The sequence below is a fragment of the Prionailurus viverrinus genome, chromosome B1 (genome assembly GCF_022837055.1).
Source record: "Prionailurus viverrinus isolate Anna chromosome B1, UM_Priviv_1.0, whole genome shotgun sequence".
In the NCBI taxonomy this organism is placed as follows: Eukaryota; Metazoa; Chordata; class Mammalia; order Carnivora; family Felidae; genus Prionailurus; species Prionailurus viverrinus.
Window position 1 is genome coordinate 201,287,409 of NC_062564.1, and position 12,055 is coordinate 201,299,463.

The following is a 12,055-nucleotide window of genomic DNA, read 5'->3' on the forward strand; positions in this document are numbered from 1 at the left end:
ACGTGGTGTGGGACAGTGGGTGGTGGGGAACCTCAGCCGGTTACGCAGCTGGACAGCAGCCCCTCCAGGGTCGGCCTTAGAGAGAAGACTTCTGCTTGCGTTTCTGGGTGGGCTGGGGCGGGGGGTGATGGATGCCGGAGACGAAGTGCTCTCCCGAGAGTGGGACGAGTAGCTTGCGGCTGCCAATTTTACTTATCTGGAAGTTTCTTTGCTGCCCTTTCATAGTCTGAATGAACCGAGGCCAAACGTCAAAAGGCCTTACCCTCCATTCTTGACCTTCCGTTATGTAGCCTTGTTTCAAGAAAGTCCACGGCAGGCTGCGAGCCAACACCATGTGGGACCTTAACCAAGGTCCAACAGACCTTGGGGGCAGAGGGAGAATACACTAAAACCAGTAAGTAGATGCAGGACCATCAAAGGCATCCTGCCTTGAACGGTAGTAAGGGTTAGAGGTTAGGAGCAAGGAGCTTTGTACTTTGAGCCAAACCGCATGGGTCCTGGATTCGAATCCTGGCTCTGCCTCTTCCTCCCCGTGTGACCTTGGACATGTCACTGAACGCTCTGGGACTCATCTGTGAAAGGGGGATAGTAATAGAGCCTACCTCACAGAGTACCCAACATGTGGCCAGTGCCACACGAAGGAGCAGACCTAGGCCGGCCGACTAGTGACTATGTCCCCGACATGGCCGTGGAAAGAGGTTCCTGCTCAAACCTCAGAACACGCCTCCTCCCCTTAAGTAACTTACCGATTGATGCATTCTTCCGAAGTCTGAGGTGGGAGGAAGGGGAGTGTGAGAGGCGTGGAAAGCGTGAGGAGAAGAGGGAGGGCTTCTCTTAGGTAGGGGCCAGAGGCAGGAGCCCTCAACCCTGTCCAGGCTTAGAATGACCTGGGAGCATTTTACCCCTCCCCAAACCAATTAATCAGAGTCTCTGGGGATGGTGTTTGGTGCTAGGTATTTATAGCACAGCAAGGCTGACAGCCAATGGTTAATAGGTGACCAGTGAGAAACGTTCTGTATACACTGAGGCCAAACATGTTAGAGACCCTCAGACCCAGTGGTTCTTAAACTTCAGGTGCATCAGAATCTCCTGGAAGACTTGTTCAAACACAGGTTGCTGAGTCCCACCCCCAGAGTTTCTGACTCAGTGGTCTGTGACCACCAGGCCCAACATTTGCATTTTTAACAAGTTCCAGGTGACGCTGATAATTGCTGTTGTGGGACCACACCTCGGCAGCCATTGTTCTAGCCTTCCCCAGCCAATCGGCTGAGGCCACGACCTTTCCCCAGCCAATCGGCTGAGGCCACGACCCTTCCCCAGCCAATCGGCTGAGGCCACGACCCTTCCCCAGCCAATCGGCTGAGGCCACGACCCTTCCCCAGCCAATCGGCTGAGGCCACGACCCTTCTCCAGCCAATCGGCTAAGGCCATGATCCCTATAAAACCTTTGTGCTTTTGAAACTCGCTCTCTCTCCCCGGCATCTCACCGCTGCGTCAGTGCAGGTAGGGGATTGAGCTCGAGCTAGCTCGAATAAAGGCTCTTTTGCTTTTGCATCGGACTCGGCTCCCTGATGGTCTTTGGGGATCACGAATTCTGGGCATAGCACCACACAGATACTGTCTGCATCGTCACCACCACCATCACTGTCATCAATCATCACCACCACTGTCACTACGACTAAAGGCAAATTGGAACAAGCAATTTGCCTGAGTGTTTCCTTCTCAAGAATGTGCATCCGCTCATGGGACCCGGAGTGAAGAAACGTGATGTTTACGAGGTTGGAACTCCCAGTCTGAGGCAGACCCACAACCTACATGAAGAGAGGGCACCAAGGAGGCTTGGAGACAACGGACGTGTGCTCTCAGCCCGTGTCACAGAAGCCACCCACCACGGCCTCAGGATCTGAGCCCGACCCTCCACACCTCATGACTGGCTCCCTCTCTTCCCTCCTCTGCTCCCTCGGTGTCTACAGGAGCGAGTCCTGGGAAGCAACCCACACTCCAGTCATCACGAGGAGGGACCAGTGGGGCATTTGCACCCAACTGAACAGTCACCCCTCAATGAAAACACACCAGTGGGCCAACGGGCTGTTTATTTTCTTTATTTTTTCACAAGCTTTGAATTCAGAAATAAGAGCCACAATAAGTCAGTTGTTAAGTAAAAATGGGGGTGATTACAAAGGAAAACTTTGTACAAAACTTTAAAAATCTGACTGCCCCGTCAACCACCTCGAAGGGACCAGGACCAGGGCAACCGGGAGCAGCCGTCGCCCCACCGTCATCAGCCCTGATGGGGGTGGGGAGACCCCTTTCTGAGTGTGAACCTGGCTAGGCCTGAAGTCGGAGCTGGCTGGAAGGACACACACAGACCAGAAAGACGTCATGGCGAGTCACAAGTGCCACGGAGACCGGAGTTTCTGACACAGGACGTGGATGATGTTTCTCTGAAAGCACTGGAAGGTTCCCCTGCCCCTCTGAGAATTCACAGGAGGTCTCAATGGGGATGGGGGGGGGGGGAGGGGTGGGGCAGGCTTCTTTCTAGTGCGGACTTGGGGTGGGGACAACAAGTAAGCATCTCCGTGTGAAGAGTTTGGAAGGGCCCCTGGGGGCCTGAGGTCTGGGCATTGTGTCTACATCGGTCCTCGGTGATGTTCCGTCAGACGCACTCACAGACTTGCATACATAATTTAGTAACATGCATCAACTATCCTAGAACAGCTACGAGGGTGCAAAGGAACCACCCAGAGAATCATGGAGCCCGTGGAGTCAGAAGCGGAAGGGACGGTACAAGACGATGCTAGAACCTGGGTTCACTAAGGAGGGCAATGGAGACCCATGATCTGAGGTGGAGTCAGCATGAACACACAACTGTGGGGCAAGGAGTTTCCGAGCAAACACACCACACTAATACCACTTCTTCCTAAACAAAAGAGGAAAGAACGTCATTCAATTTTCCCCCCATCAGTACCAAATAAAACCGCGGGTTTCCCAACCCCTGGCGGGGAAAGGGATTGACAGTATTCCTGGAACGCTTCACTGGCTCATCCACTCGTCCGCCTTCAACCGAGGCTGGTGATGTTGGAGCGGCCACCAGGGGGCGCCACGATGCGGTGGCCGGTGCGCCTGGGGTTGTTGTCATCTATCTGGGCACCTGAAAGAGACAGAGCCAACCGCTCCAGACCGGTTCCCAGGGCCGCTCCTGAGAGCTGGGATGCTGAGCCCTCGTCGTGACATCCCTCCATCCCCTCGACCCTCTGGGACTCAGTCCAGGCTCATCTCTGGGAAGGCTCCCAACCTCCACGGGGTTCGCTCCCCTCTCCTCTGTGCCCCCTCCGGCCCTGGGGTCACCCTCTTGCACCCTCTGAGCGCCTTGTGCTATTTCTTGCCTGGCTTCGTGCTCTGGAGACAGGTGGGCAAGCACTTACTGAGTGCCTACTGTGTGCAGGCACACACTTGGTGCTTTAACATATGTGCTTGCACTTAGGGTATACAACGATACTGTGAAGTGGGGGGGGGTGGCTACCCCAACTTTCTAGATGAGGAATTTGGGGCTCAGGTCATGCATCTTGGGGGGCAATGCTGGAGGACGGGTAAGCCGGGATTCCAGCCCCAACTGGTTGGTCCCCAAAGCTCCAGCTTCTACCGGAGTCAGAGCAGCACACAGCAGTGCCCGATACGTCAAACGCGTTTTATGTACGACACGCATGGGAGTGGATGCATGTGCATTTTCAAAAGAAATTTTTTTTTAACATTCATTTTTGAGAGGGAGAGAGAGCATGAGTGGGGGAGGGGCAGAGAGAGGGAGACACAGAATCCGAAGCAGGCTCCAGGCTCCGAGCCGTCAGCACGGAGCCCGACGCGGGGCTTGAACCCACAAGCTGGGAGATCATGACCTGAGCCGGAGTCGGACGCTCAACCAACTGAGCCACCCAGGCGCCCCTGGATGCATGTGCATTTATGTGTGTGAACTACTTACAGCTGGATTTATCCACCTGATTGGCAATGGGCAGACCTCCATGGAGAAGGGGCATCAGGTTTTGTTTTAAATCTGCAAAGCCGACCGTTCCAATTTTATGCATTCCCTTGCAGTTAAAGATTTAACGTTCCAGCACCAAGCCCAGTGCCTGATGCTCAATAAATACGTATTCAGTGAATTACTAGTGACGGACAGACAATGCTGAAAGGAGGGATGGCAGGAGAGGGCCCTGGGGTCCAGTCAGGAGACAGGTTCCAGTACAAGTCATGTCTGGAACCCAGGTAATTTGGAATCAGACCCAACCTCCCTTGGCCTCACTTCCTTTTGTCCCAGATTCAGAAATCGGATGGAGTGCTCAACACCAGTTTCCCTCATAATCATCTCCACCCTGCTGGTTACCTGTCAGCTACTTCAAAAACACCTGTTGGACAAAAGGACACTCGTGCAGGAAATCATGCCACATCTCTACAAAGTAGCATCATGCAGATTATTTAAAAGGCATCTGCGAAGTCATTCCTGATGTCCGAGAGCACCTATGGTGTTGATAGCAAATGAAATCACACGTCGACCTGCCACGAGGCCGGCCGGGGCAGTTCTGCGGGTCTCGGAGAGGACTCTGCCGACCCGGGGCACTGGTGGCCGTGGGGCCCTTCCAGCAGACTTTTCGTTTCGTTGTTTTGCTAGTTCTGAAAGGGAGGGGTTTTCCCTCTGTATTCGGCAGCAACTGTGCATTGCACGACTTTCGAAGAGAGGTCCGGTTTGCAGACTCCACGTAGCCCCACCCAGTGGCTTGTCCTGGCATTGCGTCCACTCCCTAATTCTGTTGACTGAGCATCAGAGAAGCTATTTGAGCTGTGTCTCCGGTTCATTTGTGGAAACAATACTAGTTGTCTTTAAAGACCGGAACCGCACTCAGCGTGTGAGAAGCTCCTGCATGAAAGCTCACAGAAAATGAGATAAGCTGGACTAGGGGCCCCGCCCAACTTCTGTCCCCCATTGCGTAATCGCTGAGACACACACTCCCTGGATGGATGGCAGGTTGTCACCCCCACGGTTGAAACCGATGTTCGTCTTTCTCTCGGCCCCTTCGACTCGCTTGCTGAGCATATCAGCTTTTCTGTTTAACTGTCCTTCCCTCCTGTTAGACCACAGTCTGCCAACTACAGACCACGGACAAACGGCCACCACCTGCTTTTGTATTGTTCAGGAGCGAAGAATAGTTTTGTACGGTTGTTTTATTTATTTATTTTTTTTTTACACTGTTCAATGGTTGCATTTGAAATGGCTGCTTAATAGAATATCCTAAACTTTGCCCCTCGGCTCACAAAACCTCGAATGTTTACTGTCTGGTCCTTCAAGAAGAAGTCTGCTGACCCCTGGACCGGACTGGGGGCTGCCCAGCTGTGCCCAACTCCTCACCATATTCCTAGGACGCAGCCCCGTGTGTAACACACGCTAATGCCTCAGATACTCCGGGGGACAAGATTCCAGTTCGATGTTCCCAGCGTGTGCGTGTCTGCCCTCACGTGGCGAGCTGCTGACATGGTAGCGTCTGCTGGGTCTGAGGGACGCGTTCAGCTTCCAGGGTAAGCTTGTGCTTCAGGATGAGCTCTGAGCTCAGGGCCAATTTGGGGGCAGACCCCCTCTGCTCTCTGACCTCCCCCAGCCCGCTCTGGCACCCCGGGAGGGAAGGGGAAGGGTTCCCGCTCCTTGCTTCCTCATCTAGCCCCCGACGGGGCTGTTTCAGCAGGAGTGTGGGCCCCTGGGAAGCGGGGAGCCTCTTACCTGATAAACTGAAGTTGGACTGGTGGAGGTTTCTGATGGGCGGGGGCTGGTGTTTGGAGGGCGAGGACTTGGCAGACGGGGCAGGGGTTGCATATTTGGGCGTGGCTGGCACCTCATACACAGGACCGTCATACATGCCCCTGGGAACACCTTGCAACCCAGAAACCTAAACAGAGGGAGGCGAGGGGGGTTGGTGGGCAGGATTCACCTGCCACTTCCCATTCGGGCAGGCCGGAGCCCTGCAGCTGGACAGTGACCGGAGGTCGCCTCGGGGAAACACACACACACACACACACGTACACGTGTGCACACACACTCCATAAGCATGCACCCACTTACTCCACATACACACGTGCACACACACAGCCTCATGCAGGACCCCAAGCCCATTTTCAAGAGGAAAACACTTTCCCTGACACACCCCACTGTCCCCCTCAAGGGCCAGTGAATCATCTGTGGTCCTGGGCCCAAAACAAGGATTGGGGGCAGCTAGTTTATCGGGGACGGGATTCCAGAAAGGAGGAGGAGGAGAGAAAGGTGGGGTGATGGGGCCACCTCTGAGGGCAGCCGGCTCAGGGAGGCTGGGAAGTGAACACGTTCACTGACCCTCTGGGGGGCCAAGCATGGGCCACGGTCTCCATCCCCGCGGGCTGAGTGCTGTCCCCAGGGGAGCCCTATGTCCCTGACTACCGGGTCTGGCCACCGTTCTATTCTACTCTTCACTGTACCTGCTTCCTGCACCTCGGGGACTTCTCCCAGTTCCGGCTGTCTCCAGGCCTGCTTCCCTGCCCCCCACCAAGCCCTTCAGTGACTGCCCCCCCCCCCAGGTCAGCTCAGCCAGAGACATGTTCTGGGACAGGTTCTGTCCCTCACCTGCTGTGGCTCCTGTCCTCTGCCCCAGCATGTGAGGGGGCCCGGACTTCTGGCCACTGCGGATGATGGCCTGGCACCTGCTCTTACAGACGTGGCCACTAAGCACAGGCATCGGTCCAAACCAGTTTAGAGGGAATGCATCTGGCCAAGGTGTATCTGCGCCCCTCCGTGGGTGTCCAGCCGGGAGTTTACACAAGTCTCCTCATCCCTAACAGCCTGCTGTGGTCACTTGGCCACCGTGGCTTTCCACGGCCATTTCTCAGATCTGACTGGCTTCCTCCCCACGCCTATTCTTTCCCCACTGGACACGCGACGTCTGTGTCATTTGGAATCTCGGACCCGGGGTGCCACACCCTACGCGACATGGAAAGACCTCGAGCATTGTAATGCAGGCCTGGGGGTCTAGGGGGGCCAGGAGGTTTCTGGGCTTTTCCATTAACACTGGGGGGCGGTGGCGGTGCCGTTTGTGAAGCACAAGAAGAGTGGGACCACCCACAGGTGGGCACACACACACACGCATACACATACATCTACGCACACACGTGCGTGCACACACATAGACACATACACACATTCATGCAAGTATATCTACGCACACACACGTGCACATATACACACACGTACACACAAGCTGGCCTTTCCAGCAAACATCAGCCACCAAGCAGGTGGTCACGGTGACAGGAGGGACCTGATTAGGGAAGACGATGGGCCACAGTGGCAGTTTAGCCAAAGTGTGAGCGGCTCCCTCCTCCGAGCTGGACCAGAGAAGGGATGGGGCCGCTCCACACCTCCGACAGGGCCTCCCGCATCCCTGCCACGACTCTTCAAGGAGAGAGGGACAGGGGGACACAGAACGGAAGGGCGGGGAAGCAAGGAGAACAGAGGGAAGACCTGAAGAGCGTCCAGACACAGTTCCGCCGTCCCCCGAGTATGCTGGGGGTGGGGTGGGGGGTGTCGACTTTTACCAGGAGGGCAATGCCTAAGGGTTTCGGCTTTCCCAGCTGTGTGACGCTGGCCTGTCCGATGCTCGAGCACCGGGAGGTCTCGACACCTCAAAGAGCTGTGGCGAGGGCCCCGAGAGGACGTGGGATGCGTACCCCAAAGCGGCACGGTCCGTGTTTTTCCCGCCCCCTCCTCCCCACCCCACGGGCGCACGCCCCTTCACAGTCTGCAAAACCCCGAGACCTCCCCTCCAGCCCCGAGACACAGGCAGGGCGGGGGGGAGAGCCCACCTGACACGAGAGGAAAGGGAGGCCCCCGCGGCTGTGACTCGTGAACGCGGCGCGCGCCGGACCCCAGGCCCACTGACCTTGCTCCTGATCCTGACACGCTGGTAGAGATACTCGGGGAAAGGCTTCCGCGGGATGAAGCGGCCCATGCCCTTGTTGACGTTGATGTTGCCGTCCTCGAAGACGATCTTGCCCTGGCTGATGACCACCAGCGGGGAGCCGTGGCACTCCATGCCCTCAAAGATGTTGTACTCCAAGGCCTGCACGGCAAGAGACGTGACCGGGCCCTTCCGGCTCTCCGCCCAGGCCGGGACATCCCTCACGTCCCCACAGGGGCACCTCGCAGCCCTTGCCCTCTGAAAACCTCCTCTTTGGGGCTCTGTGGCATTCCACTCCGCAGGCTTGCGCCGGCATAACCAGCCCTCACCATAGGCGTTTAGATCGCGGGTGGCTTTGTACAACCCAACTGAAGTCTGGGGCATCACGAATGTGAACGGGGACCCCTGATGTCAGGCACTGTGGCTGCTCAGACTACAAACAAGACATTTTTGTGTCTTTTTAAAAAATGTCTCCTTGGGGCGCCTGGGTGGCTCAGTCGGTTAAGCGGCCGGCTTCGGCTCAGGTCATGATTTCGCGGTCCGTGAGTTCGAGCCCCACATCGGGCTCTGTGCTGACAGCTCAGAGCCTGGAGCCTGTTTCAGGTTCTGTGTCTCCCTCTCTCTGACCCTCCCCCGTTCACACTCTGTCTCTCTCTGTCTCAAAAATAAATAAACGTTAAAAAAAATTTTTTTTAAATATCTCCTTTAAAATTTTTTTTTTATTTTTATTTATTTTGAGAGAGAGAGAGAAAGGGAGCCCGCCCAAGTTGGGGAGGGGCAGAGAGAGAGGAAGACACAGAATCCGAAGCAGGCTCCAGGCTCCGAGCTTTCGGCACAGAGCCCGACGTGTGGCTCGAACCCACGAACTGTTGAGATCATGACCTGAGCCGAAGTCGGACGTTTATCCGACGGAGCTCCCCGGGTGCCCCACGGTCACTTTTATTTTTAATTCCTTTCTCCCTTCCTTTAATTTGAAAGACAAAACGTGTTCTCAAAAATACACGCCGTTTTCATAACTCCGAAAGGGAATGTAACCATCTCTAGCCGACAGCTTTTTATTATTTAAAAAGTAGGTCATTATATAGGGTGAGAGAAAACTCAAAAGGTGCAAACGATATTTGATTTTAAAAAGTAGGTCTCTCTTCTACCTCCGACCGAGACATCTGCCCTAAAAAGATTCTTCTGTGTCACAGATGTTTTCTGTCTCGACACGGCAAGAGCACTCTCTGTGCAGCTGGCTTTCACCTGAATTTTTCTCTGGAGCTCAGGGACTGTTGCCTATCAGCAAAGGTACGTGCTTTAAAAATGTGTTCAACACTCTTTAAACTGCTGCACCGTGTCCCCTCGCAGGGGTGTATTATCGTTTATTCATCCGATTCCCAGGGATGGAACACTGGGTTGTTTCCCTGCGTTTTGCTAAAACCCCTACTGAACCACCCTTCTGTGGGGTCCACACCGGCATGTGTGAACCTTTCCAGAGGTGGAGTGTGGGGCCAAGGAGTCAATGGATTTTCACTTTGATAGATCCGTCCTCCCAAAAGGCAGCACCAGTCTCCACTCCCAACAAAACTCTGTGAGCTCGCCTGCCTCCCGCGGTCTGACCCCACCTGCGTCCCCTCAGCCGCCAGGGTCTCTGTCACTGCACGGGTCAGAAACAGCATCTTACTCTTGAGGTTTGCATTTGGTTAACTGTGGGGCTCGGTCTGCTATTAAAGATCTAGAAGTCGTCTGTGTATTTCTTCTTGCATAATTGTGTTTTTGCACAGTGTTCTATTCATTAGGCTCTTGGTATTTTTCTTACTGGTTTCTAAGGATGCTTTTTTTAAAGTTAGTTTATTTATTCTGAGAGAGAGAGAGAGAGAGAGAGAGAGCAAGCAGGGGAGGAGCAGAGAGAGAGGGAGAGAGAATCCCACGCAGGCTCTACGCTGTCAGCATGGATGGGCTCTGATTCACGAACCGTGAGATCGTGACCTGAGCTGAAATGAAGAGTCGGGTGGTTCACCGACTGAGCCACCCAGGCGGCCCTCCGGGGACACTCTTGATGTTAAGGAGTTTATCCGTTGTTTGTCCTGAGTATCATTCTGCTGTCTGTCCGCTGCCTCCTGATCTCATATAAGGTAATAATAATTATTATTTTCATGCCATACAGAGGGGGTATTTGTTTAATTTGTATACAGTCGATGCTCAAACAGGCCAATCTTCCCCTTTACACGTTCTAAGTTTTGTGTCTTGCTTAGAAAGATCCTCTCCCCTTCCAAACTATCATTTTTACTTACTTTGCTTTTATTTATTTATTTTTCAAAACTACCACTTAAAAAAAAATTTTTTTTAGGTTTGTTTTTGAGAGAGAGAGAGAGAGAGAGACAGAGTGACTGAGTGTGGGGGAGGGGCAGAGAGGGAGACAGAATCCGAAGCAGGCTCCAGGCTCTGAGTTGTCGGCACAGAGCCCGACGTGGGGCTCGAACTTGCAAACCACGAGATCAAGACCTGAGCTGAAGTTCGACGTTTGAGCCACCCAGGCGCCCCCAAACCATCATTTTTAAAACAACATACTTTGTTATAGACCTTTGATAACTTTCACTTCTACCTCCGATCCCTCCTGAGTGTGTTTTGAGATAAGGAGCACAGAGAAGTATGGCCTTACGGGCCCGCTGTTGAGACCCACAGGCCAATGAGCACTGCTGTCCGGCTAATCTGAATTGCCTCCTGCATCGGACACCAAATCCTTCTGTGCGGCTGGTCTGCCGCCTGGCTGTCTCCTCTGTCGGGCCAACAGCAAACCGCCCCCCACGCCTGCAACGGTACGACCCGTGTTAATAACAGGGGTGAGCGGGCCTTGTCCCTCAGCTTCCCACAACTGTTTACCTACTCTCACATTTAGCACCTAAGACCTCTGCTTTTCTAGCTAAAAAACTATTCCCTTGAATGTTCTGATGGGATTACTTCGAATGCAGAGATTAAATTTGCAAGAATTGGTATGCTCCGTCTAATGATTCGTTTTAGCCTAAAAGAACTTGTATTTATGTAAGTCTTTAGTTTTTATTGTTATTAGAAACAGGATTTTGATTTTCATTCCTTTATTCCTTTATTTATGTTTATTTATTTGAGAGAGAGATACGGAGCAAGCAGGGAAGGGGCAGAGAGAGAAGGAGAGAGGGAGAATCCCAAGCAGCAGGCTCCGCACCGTGATTGCAGAGCCTGATGCGGGGCTCCAACTCACGAACTGGGAGATGAGGACCTGAGCCGAAACCAAGAGTTTGCCGACTGAGCCACTCAGGCGCCCCCCTCTCCATTCCATTTTTTATTTTTAAAAAAAATTTTTTTTTCAACGTTTATTTATTTTTGGGACAGAGAGAGACTGAGCATGAACGGGGGAGGGGCAGAGAGAGAGGGAGACAGAATTGGAAACAGGCTCCAGGCTCTGAGCCATCAGCCCAGAGCCCGACACGGGGCTCGAACTCACGGACCGCGAGATCGTGACCTGGCTGAAGTCGGACGCTCAACCGACTGCGCCACCCAGGTGCCCCATCCATTCCATTTTTTAAAGTGCTTTTGAATTACTTCATAGAAAAGCTAGCGATTCTTTATATTGATTTGTAATCAGCCAAAGGACTCTCTTATCATTTCCGATGGGTTTTAGGAGCACGCTCAGGGTTTCGGGGAGACAGAGCCACACACAGCTGCTAACACTGAGCCTCACCCTCGGTTTACGGCTGCCTCCCAGGACCCGGGCAGACGGGCTGCTCTCCGTGGTAACATTTGCATCTAAGCCTTCTCGAGTCACCCTGCGGCGACCAGCCGTGTGGTGCCTCACAGTCTTGCTGAAGCCCAAATGAGCGCGTCCAACCAAAAGACACTGAGGAAGCAAGCACTTCCCTACCAGTCGAAGCCGGCCGGCCTCCCAGCTCACTCGGCCCTGCATGGCCCACTATTCCTCGGAGGGGAAGGACATGACGTGCGCCATGTGACAACTCCCCATGGATTCCACGTGGCGCCAGGTTCTAGGTCTCGCAACCACATGGAGTTTCAAAAGTTGTTTCGTTTCCCAAAGGTGACAGGTGAACGATCTAATACTCCAAACGAGTACAAAGGAC

At 53.8% G+C, this 12,055-nt stretch overlaps 1 protein-coding gene across 1 annotated transcript in view; it reads right to left on the reverse strand.

Moving 5' to 3' along the window:
• Positions 1–2,147: 2,147 nt before the first annotated feature.
• CRMP1 (collapsin response mediator protein 1) overlaps positions 2,148–12,055 on the reverse strand; it is a 77,734-nt gene continuing 67,826 nt past the window's right edge. The window contains exons 12-14 of the mRNA XM_047856006.1: positions 7,944–8,123; positions 5,762–5,927; positions 2,148–3,151 (exon numbers count right to left, since the gene is read on the reverse strand). Of these exons, the coding sequence (XP_047711962.1) occupies positions 3,060–3,151; positions 5,762–5,927; positions 7,944–8,123 (438 nt within the window). The 3' untranslated portion in view covers positions 2,148–3,059. The remainder of the gene's footprint in view (positions 3,152–5,761; positions 5,928–7,943; positions 8,124–12,055) is intronic.